The 23,482-nt window shown below is 46.0% G+C and overlaps 1 protein-coding gene across 1 annotated transcript in view; it reads left to right on the top strand.

Annotated features, from left to right (window-relative positions):
- The first annotated feature begins 1,334 nt into the window (after nucleotides 1–1,334).
- Nucleotides 1,335–23,482, top strand: part of LOC144826939 (nicotinamide N-methyltransferase-like) — an 87,208-nt gene continuing 65,060 nt past the window's right edge. Inside the window, exon 1 of the mRNA XM_078685400.1 lies at nucleotides 1,335–1,543. Coding sequence (XP_078541526.1) covers nucleotides 1,396–1,543 — 148 coding nt within the window. The 5' untranslated portion in view covers nucleotides 1,335–1,395. The remainder of the gene's footprint in view (nucleotides 1,544–23,482) is intronic.

Genomic DNA, 23,482 nt, shown 5'->3' with positions numbered 1-23,482 from the left:
GCTTGGACACACGGCTCAGGAGTCTTATTTTGGGCACACTGCTCAGGAGTCTTGGCTTGGACACACTTCTCGGGAGTCTAGGCTTGGACACACTGCTTGCGAGTCTGGGCTTGGACACACTGCTTGTGAGTCTGGCCTTGGACATACAGCTCAGGAGTCTGGGCTTAGACACACTGCTTGGGAGTCTGGGCTTGGACACACGGCTTAGGAGTCTTTTTTTGGGCACACTGCTCATGAGTCTTGGCTTGGACACACTGCTCGGGAGTCTGGGCTTGGACACACTGCTTGGGAGTCTGGGCTTGGACACACTGCTTGGGAGTCAGGGCTTGGACACACGGCTCAGGAGTCTTATTTTGGGCACACTTCTCAGGAGTCTTGGCTTGGACACACTGCTCGGGAGTCTTGGCTTAGACACACTGCTTGGGAGTCTGGGCTTGGACACACTGCTTGGGAGTCTGGGCTTGGACATACAGCTCAGGAGTCTGGGATTGGACACACTGCTTGGGAGTGTGGGCTTGGACACACGGCTCAGGAGTCTTATTTTGGGCACATGCTCAGGAGTCTTGGCTTGGACACACTGCTCGGAAGTCTGGGCTTGGACACACTGCTTGGGAGTCTGGACTTGGACACACTGCTTGTGAGTCTGGGCTTGGACACACGGCTCTGGAGTCTTATTTTGGGCACACTGCTCAGGAGTGTTAGCTTGGACACACTGCTCGGGAGTCTGGGATGGACACACTGCTTGGGAGTCCGGGTTTGGACATACAGCTCAGGAGTCTGGGATTGGACACACTGCTTGGGAGTCTGGGCTTGGACATACAGCTCAGGAGTCTGGGATTGGACACACTGCTCAGGAGCCTTGGCTTGGACACATGGCTCAGGAGTCTTATTTTGGGCACACTGCTCAGGAGTCTTGGCTTGGACACACTGCTCGGGAGTCTGGGCTCGGACACACTACTTGGGAGTCTGGGCTTGGACACACTGCTCGGGAGTCTGGGTTTGGACACGCTGCTCGGGAGTCTGGGCTTGGACACACTGCTCAGGAGTCTTATTTTGGGCACACTGCTCAGGAGTTTTTGCTTGGACACACTGCTTGGGAATCTTGGCTTCAGCACACTGCTCAGGAGTCAACATCCTGAAGGAGCATCACATGAAGCTCGGCACTGCCGCAAGGAAGAGCAAACACAGCAAGATGTGACTGTGTAAACAGGTTTAGTCACGTACACCGATGGGGAGTTTGTTTTTGAAGGTAAAATGGAGAGCCAGGGGCATACATTGCCCAGGGCAAGATGCTAGCGTGTGAACTCCTCCACATATTTCAGGCATAGATTTCTGGCTGAACAGTATGAGTGCACATAGCACCGACAGAAGGTTGCCGAAGACTGAGCCTGAGAGATGGACTCTGGTATGGACCTGAAGACATTCCACAACATGTATTCTCATGGACGAAAGTTCAACGAAGAATACTTCAGCCAGTCATCCCCCTTTTTTAAGGGTGCTATTGATCTATTGTTTTCTCATTGCAACAAAAGCTTGTCATCAGGTATGTACTGGCCCCGGCGGCTGACCCCAGAGTCAGCTCCTTTGTTATATTGTTGTTCTGAACTTTTTCACATGCTTCCGGCATCTTGGGCCTCATTTTTGAGCCCCTGCGTCACTTTTACGCTGCCGGTGTGTCACTTTTTGTGACGCACCAGTGGCGCAAAAAATGCACCACGTTGCGCCATCTTTACATAGTGACGCATCTAGTTAGATGCGTCACTTTGTAAACCCTGTGCCACATTATACCTGCGCCAGGTGTAATGTATGCAAGGGGGCCGTATTGACGCAAGAAAGGGTCGTAGAAGTGATGCAGTGAAATCTATGAGATTTCACTGCGTCACTTCTAGGACACCATTGCATCAAAATCTTGCGCCTGCCTCACAGCAGGCGTAAGACTGACGCAGGCCCTTTCACATGGTGCTTGCCCCATGTGAAAGGACGCATTGCTGGAGTTGCGTCACTTTTGTGACACACTCCATCGATGCGTCACTTTTGCGCTTACAGATACGTCAGAAATACTGACGTATCTGTAACTCCTTGCGCAATGATGTGTCATACTGTAAATATGACGCATCATTGGTGTCGCAAGGAGGGCGCAATGAAAAGTGACGCATCGCTGTTTTCATGCAGCGATGCGTCACTTTTCATAAATGAGGCCCCTTGTGTTTATGCTTCTCTGGGCCCGAGTCATGGGTCCATCTTGACGGTCCCTGACTCGCCTGTCGGACCTTTTCCCCCCATTTCCTCCCCCTAGGTCCCCTTCACCCCTTCTCATTGTGTTCCATACTCCCCCACCCCCTTTTCCTCTTTTTTCTCCTTGGATTTGTTCTTTGTGTTTTGTTACTAATGTATTTGATGCAACTGTGACATTTTCTTGGATGTACGTTGTTACAACGCATGTTGTAACAACGCATGCCTTTACCACGCAAGTCTTACAACGCAAGTCGTTACAACGACTTGCGTTGGAGGGGTGTGGATTTAGGAATCCTATAATTTTATATTCCAACACCAGTCCCCGTAACAGTAGGGAAGGTGTTGGAATATAAAATTGCAAGATTCCTTATCCCACAGCGCCATCCAGCGCAAGTCGTAGTAACGACTTGCGTTGTAATAGCTGCGGGGTAAAGGAGGTGCGGTGTAAAAACCGCGTCGTAAACGATGTTCCCCCATTTTCTTGCTATGTTCCTCGTGTAAAGCGCTCTGATACCTCCGGGTCTAGCCAGCGCTATATAAATCTCAATAAAACAAATGCATGCCCCTGCTCACCAGCTGAGAGTAGCTTTGTCTGTCACTCTGTTTGCAGCAGATACACTCTGGGGGAGTATCCCAATGTCCTCGCACATAAATATTGTCTCCAAATCATTTTCAAGAGAATGGCTGGGTCTGATTATTATGATAGAAATATTAGGAAATAACCCTGGACTATTGGTCGAGTGTCGGGTGTTGCAGACACCACAGAGGAGGAGTAAATGCTGCCTCATCAGCACACTAGTGCAAGTTCTTTTAAATATAAAGAGCAGTTATTTGGCCTGGTCACTCATAGGCCATGGGTTTCAAGGCGCTTTAGTAACTTCTCACACAGCGAGAATATCTGCCCTTCATCATTCCTCTGGATTAAGAAGTGAAATATTGTAAACTCAAACTTAAAAAAAAAAACAAAAGTGAAATGTTGCCTATGGCCGTGTTAGGAGATCACCTCTCTGTGTATCAGGTGTATTGTGCTCAGAAATGCAAGTGGGCTCTTTAAAGATGCTTTTCTGATAGCTGAAGGATTGGAAATGCATATTTAGAGCCTGAAAGGGACCTCCTGAGTTGCATCAGCACACATGACTGACCTCATGCAACAATTAAGATTAGGCCTGGATTTAACTGACAGCCATTGAGCTAGATAGTCATTTAGGTAACATTAATTTGCATTGTAATCAATAAGTTCAATAACCATGAGATAATATCTCAAACGCAGCAGCTCCAAAATAAAAATGAAAAAGACATAGGTCACACAGTCAAGTGACAATTAAATTGAATTAGAATAAATTCAATTTATACATTCATTACAGTAACACCCCCCACACCCCAAAAAAAAGGCACCAGGCTGGGTTGAATACACAGACAGCCCACAGCCACTGTCAGCCACCAGAGTTCAGAAGACAAAGCAGGATTGGTAACACCTTGGAAAGTGTTCGAGCTGACAATCCCACTAGCATCAGTGAGCATCACAAAAAAACAGCACAGCTCCCTCATTATCATCCCATCCTGGTTCTCACTGACATCACCCCAAAAGGCGGAAAAAGAAGCTGATGATATGGCTGTTGATTTAAAGTAATTATTTACTGTATTCCTTTCTCAGATCAACAAATGTTACTGTTGATGACTTGCTCATTGGCTTTACATTTTTTATGTTATGTGTGTTTCACTTTTACATATGTGGGGCATATTATCAAGGGGGTTTATCGCCGCTTTTTTGGCTTTAAAAGCCAAGAAAGCGGAGATAAAATGATCTCCCTATTACCTAGCTGTCGCTAACACCAGTTAGCGACAGCTAGTAGGAGATAGCGACCATCTTGGGCCCCGCTTTGCATGTCAGTGAAATTTATCGCTAATGACATGCAAAGTGGGCGTGCCAAGATGTTAGCGACTGGAAACCGTCGCTAACATTGCTATCTCCTATTACCTACTTTTGGAGATATTCGCGCTAAGCGTGAATATCTCCAAAAGCTAACACCTGCCCTGAGCAGTTCTTAGCCATGTTATCCAATGGTAGGTGGATAACATGGCTAAGAGCATTAGCTCGGTAATGCATGAATATCGCGGACTTTTCAGCGATATTCATGCATTACAGCCGATTTTTATCGCTTAGGAGATAAACCTTGATAATAGCAAGGCTCCTAAGCAATAAAAATCGCCGCAGCTCGGCGATAACAATATTGCCGCTAAGCCAACATAGCGATAATTATCGCTAGTTGTTGGTAATATGCCCCCTCGTTCTTTCAAAAGTGATTTCTAAAGATAGCATTTCTTATGGCAGTCACATTCCTATTGTGTGGAAGCCTGTGGTTTGCCGGTGGTGGTTCACTCCCAGGCAGCAGGAACCTTTGCTTGAATCATAGACAGAACCAACAACTGGACATCAACTGGGTGGGTCTATGCCTGACTGGTGTGCCTGGGCAGCACTACGAAGATATGCTCTGATCAAAGTAGTCTCCTCACTGAAGATAATGAAATCACTGAAGTTGCACTGGACACTGGCATTGCTTTTACTGGTTGATGCATTGGTCACAATCAACAAGATACTGACACTGAACTTGGCAAACTGCTCCTCAGCTTTCTTCTGACCACTATCCGGATCTTGGCATGCAAATCACACATATGCCACTCCCTTTCACGGCTTGTCGCTGGACTTTGTTATCCTTTTATGATAAGTGAGATCAATTTGATATAGGATGCACCCTTTGTTTCAGCAAACACTGGTGCTTAGGTTGTTGCAAGTACTACTTTTGTCTAATACCATAGATTGACACATCAGAGCACCCTGACGCTTTCAAACAATTCCCTGAACTCTTGCATAGAAAGAAAACAATGCCATCAATGTCCCTTCCTGCACAAAAACTATCATCCCCGCCATCCAGACACCCTTGCAAAAGGGCGCATGACAGCCAATGATGTGCTAATGTAGGGGAAAGCACAGGGAGGCGTCAGATTTTTGCCAATATGATGCACCCCTGTGCTTTGAGAATGACACAGCATGGCACAGCAAAATGGCTGGCAGCACTGAACCATTTTCTTGTAGATGAAGCCCTCAGTCTTGAGAAATGCAGATTCTGTCAGACTGCACTGAAACGATTGCCAGAATATGGGGACTGAGCCCACACATATCATCAGAGTATGTTTGCCTAATTCCTAGCTAGCTCACAGTGCACCATCCAAACCTAAAACCTTCCAGGGTACCAGATGGTATCTTCAACCTCAGAAATGACCACTCTCATTGCCCAAGGAAATTGCAGAAACAGATCTACCCTTTTGTTGTCTACATTTGCATGTACAAGAGACACGCAAGAAAGATACAAACTCGCTTTTCAAACATTTATAGAAACAATTGTATTTTTGTGTAAAAATCATGAGCTGCAGTTATAAGTAGGATAAAATAAAGCATTGTAACCAGCATTACAAGAATGGTAAAAAAGATAAACAGTTAATCCATTATACCATTACAGTTTCGTTATGATTAGATTTGTACTCCTATCCTAATACTACCTACACTATCGGGAGCATAGTGGGCGTACCCTGTTCCAGATCCATTGGGCCAATCCAACCCCCCATACCTGTGTATGAAGTGACTGGATTCCGGCCTGGTGTAGAGCAGCCTGTCATTCTTTGGAGGATTGAGATTAGAGTTATAAGGGTTGCATCTCAGTCACAGGCACAGCATTCCAGGATAATCACAGAAATGCTTCTCACCCATATAAAGTTGAAGCCCTCCCTTCAGGGCCCACACCCCCCAAAGTCTCTGAGCGTGACTATTTTTGGGGTACTTTTAGAAAATGTGCAACGTACGTCAGAGACCTTGACACCATCCACACCCAAATAACCGAAGACATGTGATTGTGGCAGGTCTAGTGACTAAGGGCCATATGTATGAAGCAATTTCGGATTCGCAAACGCCGAAGGAATAGCAAAATTTGCGATTCCTTATTTTGCAATTGCATTTAAGGAATCACAAATTTTGCGATTCCTTAAATGCAATGTATGAAGCAAAAAAAAAATTGCAAATTGTCCTTAAGGAATCGCAAATTACCACCAACTTCAAGTTGGTGAAATTTGCGAATTCCTTGAAAAATGCACATTTTTGCATTTTTCAAAGTGCCATGTGATGCACGGGCATGTATGTGAGCCACATGTGCAGCCATACTTAATTCAGGGGTGCAACAGGGTGTCCTTTGGACACCCCTGCACCCTGGAAATTATTCTCAATTAGCGAATTTCAAATTGCGAATCACAAAATTGAGAATACCTTCCCATTCATTCCTATGGGCCTCCTGGCCCATAGGAATGAATGGGAAAGTATTCCATAATTGCGATTCACAATTTGCTAATCGCAATTATGGAATTTTAAAAAATCGCAATAAAAAGCGATTTTCTACATACATACCAATTTGCGAATCACAAATAGCGATTTTTTAAAAATCGCTCTTTGAGATTCGCAAATGGGTACCTTCATACATAAGGCCCTAACAGAATAGCTTTGAGGCCATTACACACTCCACTGCTGAGGCAAGTCCTGTGGTCTAGTTTGACCTGTCTCTATGAACTGACATTGTTGTAGATTCCCGCGCAGTCAATCAAGGTGTCATTTTATCTCAATAAAGGAGAGATCTAGCTGCACCCTGAGGTTCATCACTGGCATTGGCTCTACAGGAGCAATATGGATATACTGCTACCTTCATTCACTTGCAACAGCCACTAAAAGGTATCATGGGATAAGTGACACCTGAGTGTGGAATGGAGGAGAACATGTCATGCACAGGCATCGTCCTGGTATGAGCCACCAATCCTAACCTCAATGATATGGGATCAGGATATCAAGGGCTAAATATAATCTGGGAAAACTATTGTGTCCTGTAACATCGCATACACAAATCGTGCTCCTTTAGCGGCAATATAGGAAAATCTAGACCCAATAGAACAAGATTTTTGTAAACAATATTGAGGTCTGGATGTATGACATTACAACGCATGCTTTTACCACGCATGCCTTTACAACGCAGTTTTTACAACGCATGCTGTTACAACGCATAGTGCTTAGGGGTGCTGGATAGTGAATAATTTAATTTACTATTCCAACTCCAGTCCCCGTGGATAGTAGGGAAGGTGTTGGATAGTAAATTAAATCTATTCCCTATCCTAGAGCGCCCCCCAGCGCAATGCGCTGTAATGACATGCGTTGTAATAGTTGCGTCGTAAAGGCACTGCGTGGTAAAAGTTGCGTTGTAAAGGATGTTTCCCTGAGGTCTTGATAGTAATGTCAGGCAATAAGTTGTTATCAAAATGACATGCAGCTGTGCCGGATGTGATGTAATCGCCATGAGGTTGCTATGGCCAGGCCAGGAAAATCATTAAAATGCTTCTAGGCCCACAGGTCTAGTAACTTGAAGGATCTGTTCGACCTGACTGTAATACTCCTGACTCATAAGCCTGTCTCAAATTGTGTGATCCTAGGCAAATATTTTATTTCACTGAGCCTTTCTTCGTCATTACATATAAGAGCATTTTCACAAAACAATTAAAGTTATTTGATTTAATAAACTGAACGTTTTGCCCACGGAGAATAAGACTCGATCGCACATATACAGCCACATGCATTATTGTAGGAATTTGCGATTCCTAAATTGCGAAAATTAAGGAATCGCAATTTAGGAATTGCAAAATCTCATGCATCTAGAAATTGCAAAAGTTTTTGCGATTCCTTAATTTTCTTTATTTGCGATTCCTTAATTGCGAATTGCATTACATTGATTCCTATGGGCCTTGAGGCCTATAGGAATCAATGGGAAGGCATTCTCATTTTGCGAATTCGCAATTAAGGAATCGCAAAATGAGAATGCGATTTCAAGGGTGCAGGGGGGGTTCCAAAGGACCCCCCCTACACCCCTGAAATGTCATGTAAGTACATTTTACTCACACACATGTCCCAAGGGCAGGTGTGTGTGTAAAATATAAGTTTCAAAATTGCATTTTTTTGCACTTTTGAAACTTTTCCCTTCCAAATTGCGAATTCGCAAATTAAAATAAATCATGCATAGCATTTAAGAAATCGCAAAATTTGCGATTTCATAAATGCTATCGCAATTTGAGAAATCGCAAAAAAGTGCGAATTCTTAAATTGAGAAAAAAGAAAAAAATGATGCATCCCAAAACAGGTATTTGCATTCGCAAATGGCCGAATTTTGCGATTCGCACCGTTTGGGAATGCAAAACAGCTTGATGCATGTGGCTGTAAGTGTACACATGACCCCCCACCTGTGTCGTAGTTAACTAATAGCAATGCCATCAGGGCGGCGACCTGAATGTTTTTCAGCTTTATTTTTGAAAACTCTCAATATAATAATGCTCTCAAGACAGTGATTTAATCTGAAGTGCTGAGAGGATACACTTTTGCATGTTAAATAAATACAATTTAGGGAATGCGGAAGGCCCTCTGTCATATTCTGAGATCATCTTTGGTGTGCAATTTAGATGTCAGTTCTCCTTTAAGGTTTAAGCTTGTGGACTCCGAGGCAGGTCTCTCTCTCTCTTACTCTCTCCTTTGCCACCTCTACAGTGCGGAAGAGGTGTTGGAGGCAATAAAACACCAGCATCAGGGGTTGAAAAAACACAGTTAATAGGAATTTATGGGGAGCCAAAAACAACTACATGGAGTATTTAAGACACATAATAGTTGTGCATCGTTAGGTCACTGCATATAACAGATCTTAATTTCTCTTACCCTAAACAGAGCCATGCATTGTATCTACTTCAGAAGGATGAGTGGCTGTTCAGGCCACACAATATTCAGACTTGTGACTTGAAATTCGAATACTGGTCTAAAGTCTCCAGCCAGTTCTTTACCTGTAGCAGAAGGCCTTGGACACCTGTCATGTACATGCACTCTGTGTTACACCCAGCATTAGAAATGTGCCTAATCTTCGGGGGGTGACCACAGTCAGATCGATAGTTTTAGGACTACAACTGTTATTTATGTGCTATAAAGGATATTAATCTGGACTTGGCCTGGGATCGAAGGTACAGCCATGCCGCTCTTACCCCCCAGGATCTTTTATGTTCTCTTTCCCTCACTGGTGGGAGCAGAGGGCGACACTCCTGGCTTGTGGCTGCCCCCCCCCAACTCTACTCACTCTTATTCACACACAATGATGCTTCTTATTCTCCTCCCTACTCCGCCCTTGTTGAATCGCCTGTTACTGGCTACGGAGTTGTTACCATTAGTTGTTGTTTATATTTTGGTTTTGTTGGCTCCCTGTATGAATGCATGGGAGAACATGCGCCCAATCACTGGACTGGGCGAGGGCAGCTTCACCCGTATCACAAAGTGGGGGCTCAAAGAGGGGGGTGCACACTCTCTACACAAACCCTCCTCTGTATGATTGCATGGGAGAACATGCCCCCAATCACTGGACCGGGCAAGGGCAGCTTCACCCAAAGGGGGGGCTCCAAGAGGGGTGGGCACAATCTCTCTACAAACCCTACCCTGTTTGAATGCATCGGAGAAAATGCACCCAATCACTGGACCGGGCAAGGGCAGCTTCACCCATATCACAAAGGGTAGGGCTTGAATAGGGGTGTGCACACTCTCTCTACAAACCATCCAATGTATGAATGCATGAAAGAAAATGCACCCAATCACTGGACTGGGCGAAGGCAGCTTCACCCATATCACAAAGGGGGGGGGGCTCGAAGAGGGGTGTGCACACTGTTAGAGGGGGAGGTTCCCTGGCGGGCAGGGGTAACTACCTCTGGCCACCCAGGGACCCACCGCCTCTAGGAACGTTGCCGAGTGTTTAGAGTCTGACCCTCAGGAGAGGGTTAGGCATTTGTAGTTGTGCACAGCAAGCTCTCACCACACCACAAGGAAACACCACATAGTTGTCGATATGAAAATGGGTTCTTTATATAACAATTAATATCAAGTTACCAAAATATACACAAGTATACTATATGCTCCAATAGGGGGTAAGAGTCTGCTTTAGTACGTAGGGACTTCGGGATAGTTCAGTCGGATCTGGTCGGGAGGAGCGAGGGCAGTACTCACAGTCCCAGAGAAGAGGAAGGGGGGTGGGTCCAAGGCGCACCTCGCGGCTGGCTCCCAATCCTTGAGCCACGGAGGAGATCGTTAGGTGGTCGATTTGAGCCAGGTACTACGCTGAGGCCTCCAGTGCGTGGCCTTCCAGATATTCGGCCCACACCCCCAGGGTCTAGGATGATCTTCCCAGGCACAAAGGTGTTTGGCACCGCTGGCTCGGCTCGTACTCCTTGAGCCGCGGGACATGCTGTTGGGACCGGTGCAAGGCGTACCACGTGTACGACTCTTACTCTGCATTGTGATGATTCCTCTAGTTGGCCGGTCCGTGTCGCACCGCTGGCTCGGCTCGTCCTTCTCGAGCCGCGGGACACGCTGATGGGACCGGTGCGAGGCGTACCCCGTGTACGACTCCTACTCTTCACTTCGATGATTCCTCCAGGCGGGAAAGATGTGGTGAGGTCACCCTCGAGCCGCGACCACATCAGCAGGGCTCGAGTCTGACAACACAGAGGGTCCGTAGGGGGGGAGTGAAGCCACGACCACGGCAGTAGGGCTCCCTCTAAGTACCAACGAGTCCAAGTATTCAAATCCAATTCGGTCGAGCCGCAACCACTTCAGCAGGGCTCCCTATAGGTACCAAAGAGTTCAAGTAGTTAAATCCAATTCGGTAGAGCTGAGACCACGTCAGCAGGGCTCCCTTTAGGTACCAAAGAGTTTCAGTATTTAAATCCAATTCGGTAGAGCCGCGACCACGTCAGCAGGGCTCACTCTTAATTCCAGGGGAGAAAAGTTCCTCAACACAGGGTGAGCTGCGACCAAGTCAGCAGGGCTCCCTCGGCAGATAGTCCAGAAGAGACAAACCCAGCAGACCGGCCGCCAGTTATAGTCCCTTTTTCTTTGAAGTGCCAGTTGTCGTAGGCAGGTCTCTGGTGCTCTGGTGTGGAATTTAGGGCTTCCTGCCAGCTAGTGTCTTGCCCCTTTGAAGCTTGGTCTCCGGGTTTCCAGAGGATCGGCGGGGAGTGGGGCCATCACTGTGGGAGGCCGGAGGTGTGACTGAAACTATTCCACCCCCCTCCTTGAGGAGATGTGTAGTAAAGGAAGATGCACAGTCCACTGTGTATGTCAAGATCCTTTATTGTAAGTTCCTTCCAAGATGATAAGTACAGAAGTAAAACCCCACCAGGAGCCAGCTGTTAACAGCTCAGCCTGAGTTGACCAACTGCCACAGTCAGGTAGAGAGAGACCCTGTGAGCCAGAGAGTCACCCAGGCATTCTATGATGTCACAGAAGTCATAATACAGTCTATCTAGCGAAGAACAGTGGAGAGGACATTTACTACGCATCCTCTTCCCTAATGGAATAGTAACAGAACAGATAGGCAAAATACCTCAAATGCAACATCAGCAGGAAAGTACAACAATGAGCCAAATGAGATGTTCAGAGATAACATTAGCATGAGGTATCATTAGCAGAAATATGAACAAAGACAACTAAATTGTAATACTATATGCCTCATCCCCCTCCCTTAACGAACCAAAGCAACTAAGCTAAGTTGTCACACCCATAACCTCCCCACACATGGGTACACCACAGGGTAAAGACCCTAGAACAAAAGTGAGTGTAGACGGAGACGCTAGAGAGAGACACAATAGGGGTAAAATTCACTCAAGACAACCCTAAGAGAGCAAACCCCTATCACAAAAATTCACAGAAGAAAAACAACCTTATTAAGGAACAAGAACTTCCCCTGATAAAGACATGCTGAGACTAAAGATATAATAAATTCACAGCTCAAAGTCTTACCAACATGAAACCCTGGCCACGAGTTACAAGAAAGTAGACTTCGACCAGAACATAGTGCAGAAACAGTCTCACCTAAAAGCAGAGGACAGCGCAGAGTATGAGGAATGGACTACCCGCAAACACTCAACCTCCCCTGATAAGGGTACACCGCAGGATAGTAACCCTGGGAACAAAAATGGGCATGGACTACCCACAAACAGTCATCCTCCCCTGAAAAGGGTACACCACAGGACAATAACCCTGGGAACAAAAATGGGGCATGGACTACCCGCAAACACCACTACATGGGGCATGGACTACCCAAAAATACACAATCTCCCCTGAGTAGGGTACACCACAGGAAAATAAACCTGGGAACAAAAAAATGGGGCATGGACTACCCACAAACACCACAATATGGGGCATGGACTACCCACAAACACTACTACATGGGGCATGAACTACCCGCAATTCACAATCTCCCCTGAGTAGGGTACACCACAGGATGACAAACCTGAGAACAAAAATGGGGCAAGGACTACCCACAAACAACAATACATTGGGCTTGGACTACCCGCAAACACCACTACACGGGGCATGGACTACCCACACAGGCACACCTCCCCTAGATAGGGTACACTTCAGGGTACTAACCCTGACAATATGGATGAATAAAATGAGGACAGCTAAGACGCAAGGGTACTGACCCTTAAAACACCACCTTGTCTGAAGACAGATTCAGAGCATTAGGTCACAAACTACCCTCGCAAATGTCAACAAGAAATACCACAAGACTTCACACACAAACGAAATGAAAAATAGACATTGCAGACAAGACCCCACTCAAACTTTCTCCTCATATACACAAGACTTAATGCTGCTGCCAGCAAACAACAAAATAAAGGAAATCTTTCCATGAGCAATCGCTGAACAGCATTTTTTTTTAAAATGAAGAGTCACAACGTTTAGAAGTTCATCCGGGATCTCGCATCTGTTCTGCAGACAAAGATTTGTTATCTCTTCGTGACGTCCTCCTCTTACCAACAGCACCAGCCATTAAGACTTGGAGAGACGAGTCCGTCCACATAGGAAGAAAAGGTGTTGCCAAAAAGTATCTGGCCAAAAATAAGTTTGCCGCGTTCAAAATAGCAGCGTGTGTGAATCACCTCAGAGCACTGAAATGTAAACGCGGTAAAATCGGATTGCATACCACGCCGTATATTCAACTCAGATATCGCCGTCTAGAAATGAGCACTATTTGAATGCGCAAAAGACGTGCGCATCGTCGGAGAAAGTTGCGTTGCCAAAGGTGAACTGGTTACCAGAGCAACAAAAATGGCTTCTCAACACGTAGTGACGTTTTCTAGACATTCCTCACGTTACGTCGCGTAGACAGGGCTGGAGCTTGAAAAACGTACTCAGACGTGAAGATTCGAAGAGCAGTCAGACGTCATCAAGGCATTCACCAACTCCCCCACGACATTCTACAACGTCATCAGACGGCAGAAAAGAAGAGACGAGGGCAGAGCACCGCAGTTCGATACAAATGCCGAACTTGAAGAGTGAGGTAGGTGAACAAGAAACGCTCTCTCGTGTCCCTTGCAACACTGTGGATGCTCACCAGAGATGCAAAACAGAGATAGTGGATGAAAACCTTGACGCTTCCCTCACCAAATGAAGGCCACAAAATAAACACACACCACAGGCCTCAGGGAAGTCGCTTGATAACATTTCAAAGGCAGGAGTGGGGTGACAGCAGGCACTTTGAAAACGGTCACACAAAGCAGTGAATAATCACTTATTAATGTAAAGTGACAACAGCTACCAAGGAGTTTTCTGCGGAGGCAGTTGATAACATCCAGTAGGCAAACAGTCCACAAGACTCATTGGTGCACTAGAACACTTCACACGCAGGCTAACAGCTGACATCAAAGTGAAACACACGCCCTGGGGGCAGGCTGTCCAGGTGGAACAGGACACTGGTGGGGTCAACAGGGCGTTACCTTTAGTTTGAATTTGAAGTCTCTTTAAAATTCTTGATTTCTTAAGTTCATTCCTTTTACTTGCTTAGTTCCTTAAGTAGACTTTGTCCTTGGTTCACGCGTAGGTTCATCCTCTTCAAAACGTCGCCAAACTGTAGTAAAGGAAGATGCACAGTCCACTGTGTATGTCAAGATCCTTTATTGTAAGTTCCTTCCAAGATGATAAGTACAGAAGTAAAACCCCACCAGGAGCCAGCTGTTAACAGCTCAGCCTGAGTTGACCAACTGCCACAGTCAGGTAGAGAGAGACCCTGTGAGCCAGAGAGTCACCCAGGCATTCTATGATGTCACAGAAGTCATAATACAGTCTATCTAGTGAAGAACATGGAGAGGACATTTACTACAAGATGCTAGCTTCGCAGCCTGTCAAAGGCTTTTGTCATCCAGGCTTTCCTTGGTTCGGGGCCCTGCGTGGGGGGTTACTGGTCGGGGGTTTTAGGAACGGGTGAATCCTACATTGGGCCTTTCACTGTTCTGCCCTATGATAAGGCTTTAGGAACCCGGGGGATCGGGGGTGATACGCTGGGAAGTCCCTTCTAAATGGGGTCATTGGGGATCGGTGAGGGCAGAGGCCAGGGATACAAGAGGAGGTGCCTGGCGCGGGATACTGCGTGGACACAGGGGCGTTTAGCCTAAAGAGTGGGGCGGCATGTGGGGGCTAGCAGAGGGGTATAAGGAGCAGGGGGGTATCAGGAGACCTACGCCAAGTATGCCAGGTCTAACACACAATCTCTGTACAAACCCTCCTCTGTATGAGTGCATGGGAGAACATTCACCCAATCACTGGACTGGGCGAGGGCAGCTTCGCCCATATCACAAATGGGGGGCTTGAAGAGGGGTGTGCACACTCTCTCTACAAACCCTCCGCTGTATGCATGGGAGAACATGCTGCCAATCACTGACTCGGCGAGGGCAACTTTATCCATATCACAAAGGGGGAGGCTCGAAGAGGGATGTGCACACACTCTCTTCAAACCCTCTCCTGTATGAATGCATGGGAGAACATGCACCCAATCATTGGACTGGGTGAGGGCAGCTTCACCCATATCACAAAGAGGGACGAGCTTGAAGAGGGGTGTGCACACATTCTCTACAAACCCTCCCCTGTATGAATGCATTGGAGAACATGCACCCAATCACTGGACTGGGCGAAGGCTGCTTTGACAATATCACAAATGTGAGGGCCCGAAGAGGGGTGTGCACACTCTCTCTACAAACCCTCCCCTTTATGAATGCATGGGAGAACATGCACCCAATCATTGGACTGGGAGAGGGCAGCTGCACCCATATCACAAAGGGGAGGGCTCGAAGAGGGATGTGCACACTCTCTCTACAAACCCTCCCCTGTATGAATGCATGGAAGAAAATGCGCCCAATCACTGGACTGGGTGAGGGCAGCTTCACCCTTATCACAAAGGGTAGCGCTCGAAGAGGGGTGTGCACACTCTCTCTACAAACCCTCCGCTGTATGAATGCATGGGAGAACATGCCCCCAATCATTGGACTAGGCAAAAGCAGCTTCACCCATATCACAAAGGGGGGGGCTCGAAGAGGGTTGTGCACACTTTCTTTACAAACCCTCCCCTGTATGAATGCATGGGAGAACATGCCGCCAATCACTGGACTGGGTGAGGGCAGCTTCACCCTTATCACAAAGGGGAGGGCTCGAAGAGGGCTGTGCACACTCTCTCTACAAACTCTCCCCTGTATGAATGCATGGGATAACAAATACTCCCCTGTGCCAGGCTCAAGATATTGGAGGTTTGTTGATGGAGGACAACAAGGAGGAAACAGGAGGCTCCTCTAACAATAGTTTCCTTGAATGCCCAAGGTTTGAACTTCCCGATCAAGGCCAGATCCATCCTTCAATGGCTCAAAAGCAAAGAGAAGGCAGGACACTGTGGGCCATGTGGATGTACGGCATTACAACACGGGCATTTACACCGCGTGCCGTTACAACGCTGTTTTTACAACGCAAGTCGTTACAACGACTTGCGCTGTAAGGGCTGAATAGTGGAATAGTTAAATTTTCTATTCCAACTCCAGCCCACGTTACAGTAGGGAAGGTGTTGGAATAGAAAATTAACTATTCCCTACCCAATAGCGCCCTTCAGCGCAAGTCGCCGTAACGACTTGCGTTGTAAAGGCAGCGTCGTAATAGCAGCACGGGGTAATGCCCGCGTTGTTAAGGATGTTTCCCGGGCCATGTTATAAAGAAAGGGCGATACATTATCGCTGCTTTTATCGGCAGGAAACTGACAGTAGAGCGGCGGTAATGGGCTTGATAATAGGCCCTTGTGAATTCCGATAGAAGCCCAGGTTAACACCAGAACCTGGGCTTCTATGGGAATTCACAAGGGCCTATTATCAAGCCCATTATCACCGCTTTAGCGGTAGTTTCCTGCCGATAAAAGGGAAGATAATGTATCGCCCTTTCTTGATAACATGGCCGTCTGTTCATACTGGTTTCCTAACCAGAGACGTGCATCCTACATGACTAAGACCAGAGGGGTGGCCATCCTTCTTTGAAAAAGCCCGGATTTCTTTATTAAACAGCCAATATATAGACAAGGAGGGGCCTTTAGTGGGGTTGAGGTATAGAATAAGTCAAAGCCCAATCATCCTGACCTTTGTGCATGCCTTAAATGAGCAAGAGGAAAGATTTTTTTCATTTTTTACTAGCAACATGTTCAAGGCCTTAATAATTGGGGAAGGTTTTAATAAGCTCTTACACGTGTGCACATTCCCTACCTCCGCCATCCCTGCCCCAGGGCAGCCACAATGTAAACCTTCTAGATATATGGTGACGTCATCAATGCAGGACAGGGACTACACATTGTACAGTATGGTCCATAAATCATATTCTAGAAATGGATATTTCCTTTAGCTGTTTCAAAGAATCCTGGCTCCCTCCCCTGGTGGCCCTGAGAGCTCCCACCTGAGAGAGCGTGTTAGTGAAGCGCTAGAATGAGACTGCTCCACGGTATAGGGAGGGAGATGGGGGTGATAGGCCATACTACACACCTCCACCCAGAAGGGCATCTTGGTGCTAAACAACAGATGCTTATTGTTATCCAAATCAATGGTACTCATTTTATTGACTTTTGAAGAATGAAAGTCTGAGTGGGCCCACCAGGATTTGAACCGTGACCATGAGGTCAAAGACAATCCCCTACAATAGGTGCATTAATCCCCTGGGCCACCAGACCCGACCCGCATGGATGTCTTCCCCTTCCCCTGCATCAGAAAGCGGATCTGGAAAAACAGCTTATTACAGAGGGGTCCAGGGAGGTCCCCCAGGTAACCAAAGAGACACAGCGGCCATTCCTCTATCTGCATACATGTAAATGTAAATGTAGTAGTATTTGTATAGCGCATCGAATCGATCCCCGAAGGGGTATCTCAGGCGCTTGTATGCATACCGCTGTGGAACCCTTCCTGGCTTTTCCCTGTGAAGTGCCCACTCCTTGGCACCCCCAAGGTGAAGCCAGGCCTCCTAGCGTTGTTGGGGCCGTTGTGGAAATTAAGCAACCTATTGCCCAGAGTTGCAGAGTGGGACCCATGATTAGAATAGGCACCAAGGCGAGAATTATCAGGGCCGCGGAAATTGAGCCCAAGACCCGCCGAGGCGGGAATTGAACCCTGGTCCCGGGCCAGACCTCTGCATCAGGGTCTGCCGCTCTAACCATTGAGCCACACTTCTCCATCACACAGAGAAAAGGCCCACCACCTTAGGAGAGATGGCTGAAAGGAGTAGCTGGAAGCACTGTCCAGGGGCTCTGATACTTGCTGGAAGGGCGTGGGGGGAGCAGCTTGCTACTTCATACCTGGGGCCATGTATGCAGATTCAAAGACACTGACATGAATTCTTACACATGTCAGAGCAGTACCAGAGGTGGAAGCTGCCAACTATCCCCGAATCCAACATGTGTTGGTTTGAGATGTGGTTTAGTTTAGGCAACGGGGCAATGGGGAAGGTGCATGGAAGATTTTCCAAATTTGAGAGTGTGTGACATGGAAAGAGGCCGGATGTGAGGGAGTCACCTCGCTGTTTTAGCTGTGACAGTGTGCTATTTCGGACGTGCTGTGCTATCACTGCCTAGAGACAACAATGGTGGGGCATATTATCAAAGGGGTTTATCTCCGCTTTTTGGCTTTAAAAGCCAAGAAAGCGGAGATACAATTATCTCCCTATTACCTAGCTGTCGCTAACACCAGTTAGCGACAGCTAGTAGGAGATAGCGACCATCTTGGGCCCCACTTTGCATGTCAGTGATATTTATCACTAATGACATGCAAAGTGGGCGTGCCAAGATGTTAGCGACTGGAAACAGTCGCTAACATCGCTATCTCCTATTACCAACTTTTGGAGATATTCGCGCTAAACGCGAATATCTCCAAAAGCTAACACCTGCCCTGAGCAGTTCTTAGCCATGTTATCCAATGGGAGGTGGATAACATGGCTAAGAGCATTAGCTCGGTAATGCATGAATATCGCTGACCTTTCAACGATATTCATGCATTGCGGCCGTTTTTTATCGCATTTGCGATAAACCTTGGTAATACCAAGGTTTATCTGCGATTAAATCGCCGCAGCTCAGCGGTAAATTTTTGTCTCTAACCAAGCAATAGCGATAATTATCGCTATTGCTTGGTAATATGCCCCGATGTTATTACAGAAACTTAATCAACATTGAGAGCAACCAACGCTGTTCTACAATGTAAAGCACCAGCCCGGAGAGGTCGAGGCAAACCCTTGTCCTGAAAAAGGGCCTTGGTGACAAAGATGACTGAATTCTGCTGATGTGCAGCTGTCCTACCCTCAAGGTACGATACTGTAAGGTGTATCTGTGCCCACTATCCATCACCAACTTAATAAAAAAGATGTTTAAAAAAAGATAAACACTGAACATATCTGAGTTCTAAAACTATTAGGAAACAGATGTTTATAGCATCTAGGCACCCTGCAAGGAACATAGGGCCATATGGATCAACAACTTGATTTGCGATTCTCAAATAGCGATTTTTTAGAAATCTCTATTTGAGAATCGCAAATAGGGATGTATGTACAAAATCGCAATTTTTTAGCGATTTCTTAGCATTCCTTGATTACGATTAGCAAATTGCGAATCGCAATTAAGGAATACTTTCCCATTGATTTCTATGGGCCAGGAGGCCTATAGGAATGAATGGGAAGTTATTCTCAATTTGCGATTCGCAATTTGAAAATCGCAAATTGAGAATAATTTCAAGGGTGCTGTTGCAACCCTGACATTAGCATGGGTGCACATATGGTGCACCTACATGCCCTAAGGGCATATCTTTGCTTCACATTGCATTTTGGAAAATACAAAAAAATGAATTTTTCAAGGAATTCGCAAATTACCACCAACTTGAAGTTGGTGGTAATTTGTGATTCCTTAAGGCCAATTTGCATTTTTTTAATGCTTATTACATTGCATTTAATAAATCGCAAAATTTTCGATTCGTTATATGCAATCGCAAAATAAGGAATCGCAAATTTTGCAATTCCTTATTTTGCACGCATATTTCTTTCATAGATACCATTTAGCACTAATGCGTTCGCAAATGCCGAAATTCTGCGAATTTCGACGTTTGCAAACGCATTAGTGCTTGCTACATATGGCCCCAGATGACAAAGGTCAACTCCAAAGTACTATAATACTAGATAAAAGTCTTCAGGTGCAAAACTGTGAAAAGTTCATGAAACATGCTAATTGCAACTCTTTTGACTAAAGAGCTTCCAGAAGGAACCAGCTAAATACTATGTAGCAAGTACTAAAAATGTAACTCTGTAGCTGACAAAAAGTAGTGCCTTGACATAAGAAAGCATCATAAAGCACTACAGAAATTCAAGTGAAGGACTGGGATCTGCTGTTCTGGGGGTTTAGCAGCTGAAGCCTGCAGAGATGCTGCTAACTTCAGTTCAAGAGCCTCAAAGGCCTACAGAGAAGTTGAGATTGGATATGGCTTTTCTACTGAGCCATACCCAAGAGCTGGACCCTAACCCAATAGTTAGGGCTATAGTAATCCATATTAACAAAGACTAGGATACACCATTGTCCTATACCAGCCACACTCTCCAATACTCTCAGGCAGGGTTCCTTGTGTTGGAGTCGGCCTGCAAATCTTTTCATTTGTTCCAATGTGTGCCATCTTACATCTCATAGATGAAGGTCAGCAGAGAGAGATGTGCCCTTATCTTTATTGCTACATTGTGCACTGACTGGGGAAGGGGCAGAGTCAAGAGACCTTTGTCTCCCAGGTTCTGCTGCCCAGTTCCTCTCTGAAGGCCTCCATCCCAGAAAAAGTCTATGGGCCAGATGTAAGAAGCCTTTATCCCGTTCGCAAACAGGCCGATTCTCAGAATTGGCCCGTTTGCGAACGGCAAAAAGCCTTTTGGGATGTATCATCCCAAACGGCCCTCTCAAAATAGGGAATCGCAAAATTTGCGATTCCCTATTTTGCGGATGCATTTAAGTAATCGCAAATTGCCATTCCTTAAATGCAATTCTGGAAGCACCCAAGTTGTGCCATTTTGACATAAGAAATGACAAATTACCACCAACTTTAAGTTGGTGGTAATTTGCGATTTCTTTGAAAAATTCACTTTTTTGCATTTTTCAAAGTGCATGTGTGCCACATGTGCACACATGTTTATTTCAGGGGTACAACAGGATGTCCTTCTGGCACCCTTGCACCCTTGAAATTGCATTCACAATTTGCGAATACCTATTGGGTACTCAGAAATTGTGAATGTCTTCCCATTAGGCCCATAGGAATGAATGGGTAGGTACTCCTTAATTGCGAATCGCAATAAAGGAATATGTAGGAATCCAATTTATTAGTGCGAATCCTACATACATTGCATTTTGCGAGTCCTTATTAGCGAATCCCTAACATTCGCTTTTAAGGACTCGCAAACTGCAAAGATGATACATCTGACCCTATGTTCTGTGGGGTTCAGCAGGTAGGTCCAATGGCACTGGATTCAGAGGCCATAATGCACTGTAATGGACCTCTCAAACTGATTTCATGGCCAACATGGATGAATCTAAAGAGGGCAAACAAGGTGAACGGACATTGAGACTCCCAGGAGCTGAAGCCTATTCATCATTTTTATGGCGAGCTCACTCCACACCAATATGGCCTTCTTTTCAAAGGTAGTCACCCCCATTATTTCCAAATCACACCAATGGTAAATGTGTTGATCTCGTGCTGCAGCTGGAATCAATGTTCAGGGCCTCTGGCTGGAAGAGTGGTGGGGAGAGGTGCATTTTGAACAGCAAGAGATTCATTTATGAGACAGTATTGTTCCACTTTCTTCAGTGGCTGATAGAAAGAAGATATTATTGACAACTGCCATTTGAGAGAGAGAGAGAGAGAAATTAAGAGAGATGAAGAGAGAGGAGAGAGGGAAGAAGAAAAAGAAAGAGAGAAATTGAGAGAGATTGAGAGAGAGAGGTGGTAGAAAGAGAGGGTGAAAGAGAGAAAGAGAGAGAGAAAGGAAGATAGTAAGAAATTAGAAGAGAGAAGAGAGAGCGAGGAAGAGAGAGAGGAAGAAAGAGAGAGGGTGAAAGAGAGAAAGAGAGAGAGAAAGGAAGATAGTAAGAAATTAAGAGAGAGGAAGAGAGAGGAGAGAGAGAGGAAGAAAGAGAGAGGGGGAAAGAGGGAGAGAGATTGAGAGAGAGAGAAAAAGAGAGAGAGTGAGAGAGAGGAAGACACAGAGAGAGAGTGAGAGCAAGAGAGTGAGAGAGACAGAGAGAAAGAGAGAGAGACAGATTGAGTGAGAGGGAGAAGGAGCAAGAGAGAAATGGAGAGGGAGAGAGAGAGAAAGAGGGAGAGAGGAGGGAGAGATTGCGAGAGGGAGAGAGAAAAGTAAAGAAAGGTAGTGGGAGAGAGGGTGAGAGGAAGACAGAGAGAAAGAGAGAGAGAAAGAGAGTGAGGAAGAGGGAGAGATTGAGAAAGAGAGAAAGAGAAAGAAAGAGAGTGAGAGATAGATAGATAAAGAGAAAGTGAGAGAGAGAAAGAGAGAGGGAGAGACAGAGAGTGAGACAGAGAGTGGCGTGAGACAGAGAGAGAGAGAGAGAGAGAGAGAGAGAGAGAGAGAGAAAGAGAGAGAGAGAGAGAGAGAAAGAGAGAGAGTGAGAGAGAGAAAGAGAGCGAGAGAGAGAGAGAGAAAGAGAGAGAGTGAGTGAGTGAGAGAGAGTGAGTGAGAGAGAGAGAGAGAGAGAGAGAGAGTGAGTGAGCGAGAGAGAGAGAGAGATAGGGATGTCTCTTGCCAGCAGTTTGGATAGTAGATTTGCTTGCACGGGATGTAGACCTACTGCAGGCGGTGTGATAGTCGGATGCAACCTAAGTATCTGTTAAAACATAGGGGGAAAGAGGAGGAGGTCTGCATCAGGTATGAAGGAAAGCAATGCCACTCTAACCCTATAAGAGGTAGTGGTTTACGGTGACTTGCAGTCTCACTGTAATTAGCCCCCAGGCAAACCAAGAAACTTGCCTGAGAACTGAAGATGGGTGAACTCCACAGGACTGCAAGATGAGCAGGTGTAAACATTCAAGACAAGGCACAGGAGCACAGGCAATTGTACAATGAACATTGCAGACAACAGAGGAGGAAATACCAGAGCACAGTAAGGGAAGTTCTTACCATTCTTTGTGCCTGGAGGAATACTGCTGGCTCTTAGGATTTATCCCATACATCACCGGATTTCTGAGAGATCAATTACAGTAGTTCACCCCTATGTACTGAGCATTCAACATGTCTCACATCTTATAATCCTTTGTTCCTTGTACAGGAGTGTATGGAGTTGTAACAGGAGTGGAAGAGACACTGTTTTATACCCTAGAAACATAACATAGATCATGTATTCTCCAGTGACAAGGTCGTTCTAGCTTTAGTGCTGATGGCTCTATCAATCTAGTGATATGAAATGAGGGGAAACATCCTTTACAACGCAACTTTTACCACGCAGTGCCTTTACGACGCAACTTTTACAACGCAAACCATTACAATGCATTGCGCTGGGGGGCGCTCTAGGATAGGGAATAGGTTTAATTTACTGTCCAACACCTTCCCTACTGTCCACGGGGACTGGAGTTGGAATAGTAAATTAAACTATTCACTATCCAGCGCCCCAAAGCACTATGCGTTGTAATGGTATGCGTTGTAAAAGCATGCGATGTAAAAGCATGCGTTGTAATGTCATACATCCTGAAATGAGTAAAGGAATAGGAAAAACACTGGATGTGACCCTGGGAGAAACTGATAATCTGTGGACAACCAGACATTATT

Source organism: Lissotriton helveticus, chromosome 4_1 (genome assembly GCF_964261635.1).
Source record: "Lissotriton helveticus chromosome 4_1, aLisHel1.1, whole genome shotgun sequence".
Taxonomy (NCBI): Eukaryota; Metazoa; Chordata; class Amphibia; order Caudata; family Salamandridae; genus Lissotriton; species Lissotriton helveticus.
This window is presented reverse-complemented; position numbering and strand designations above follow the sequence as displayed.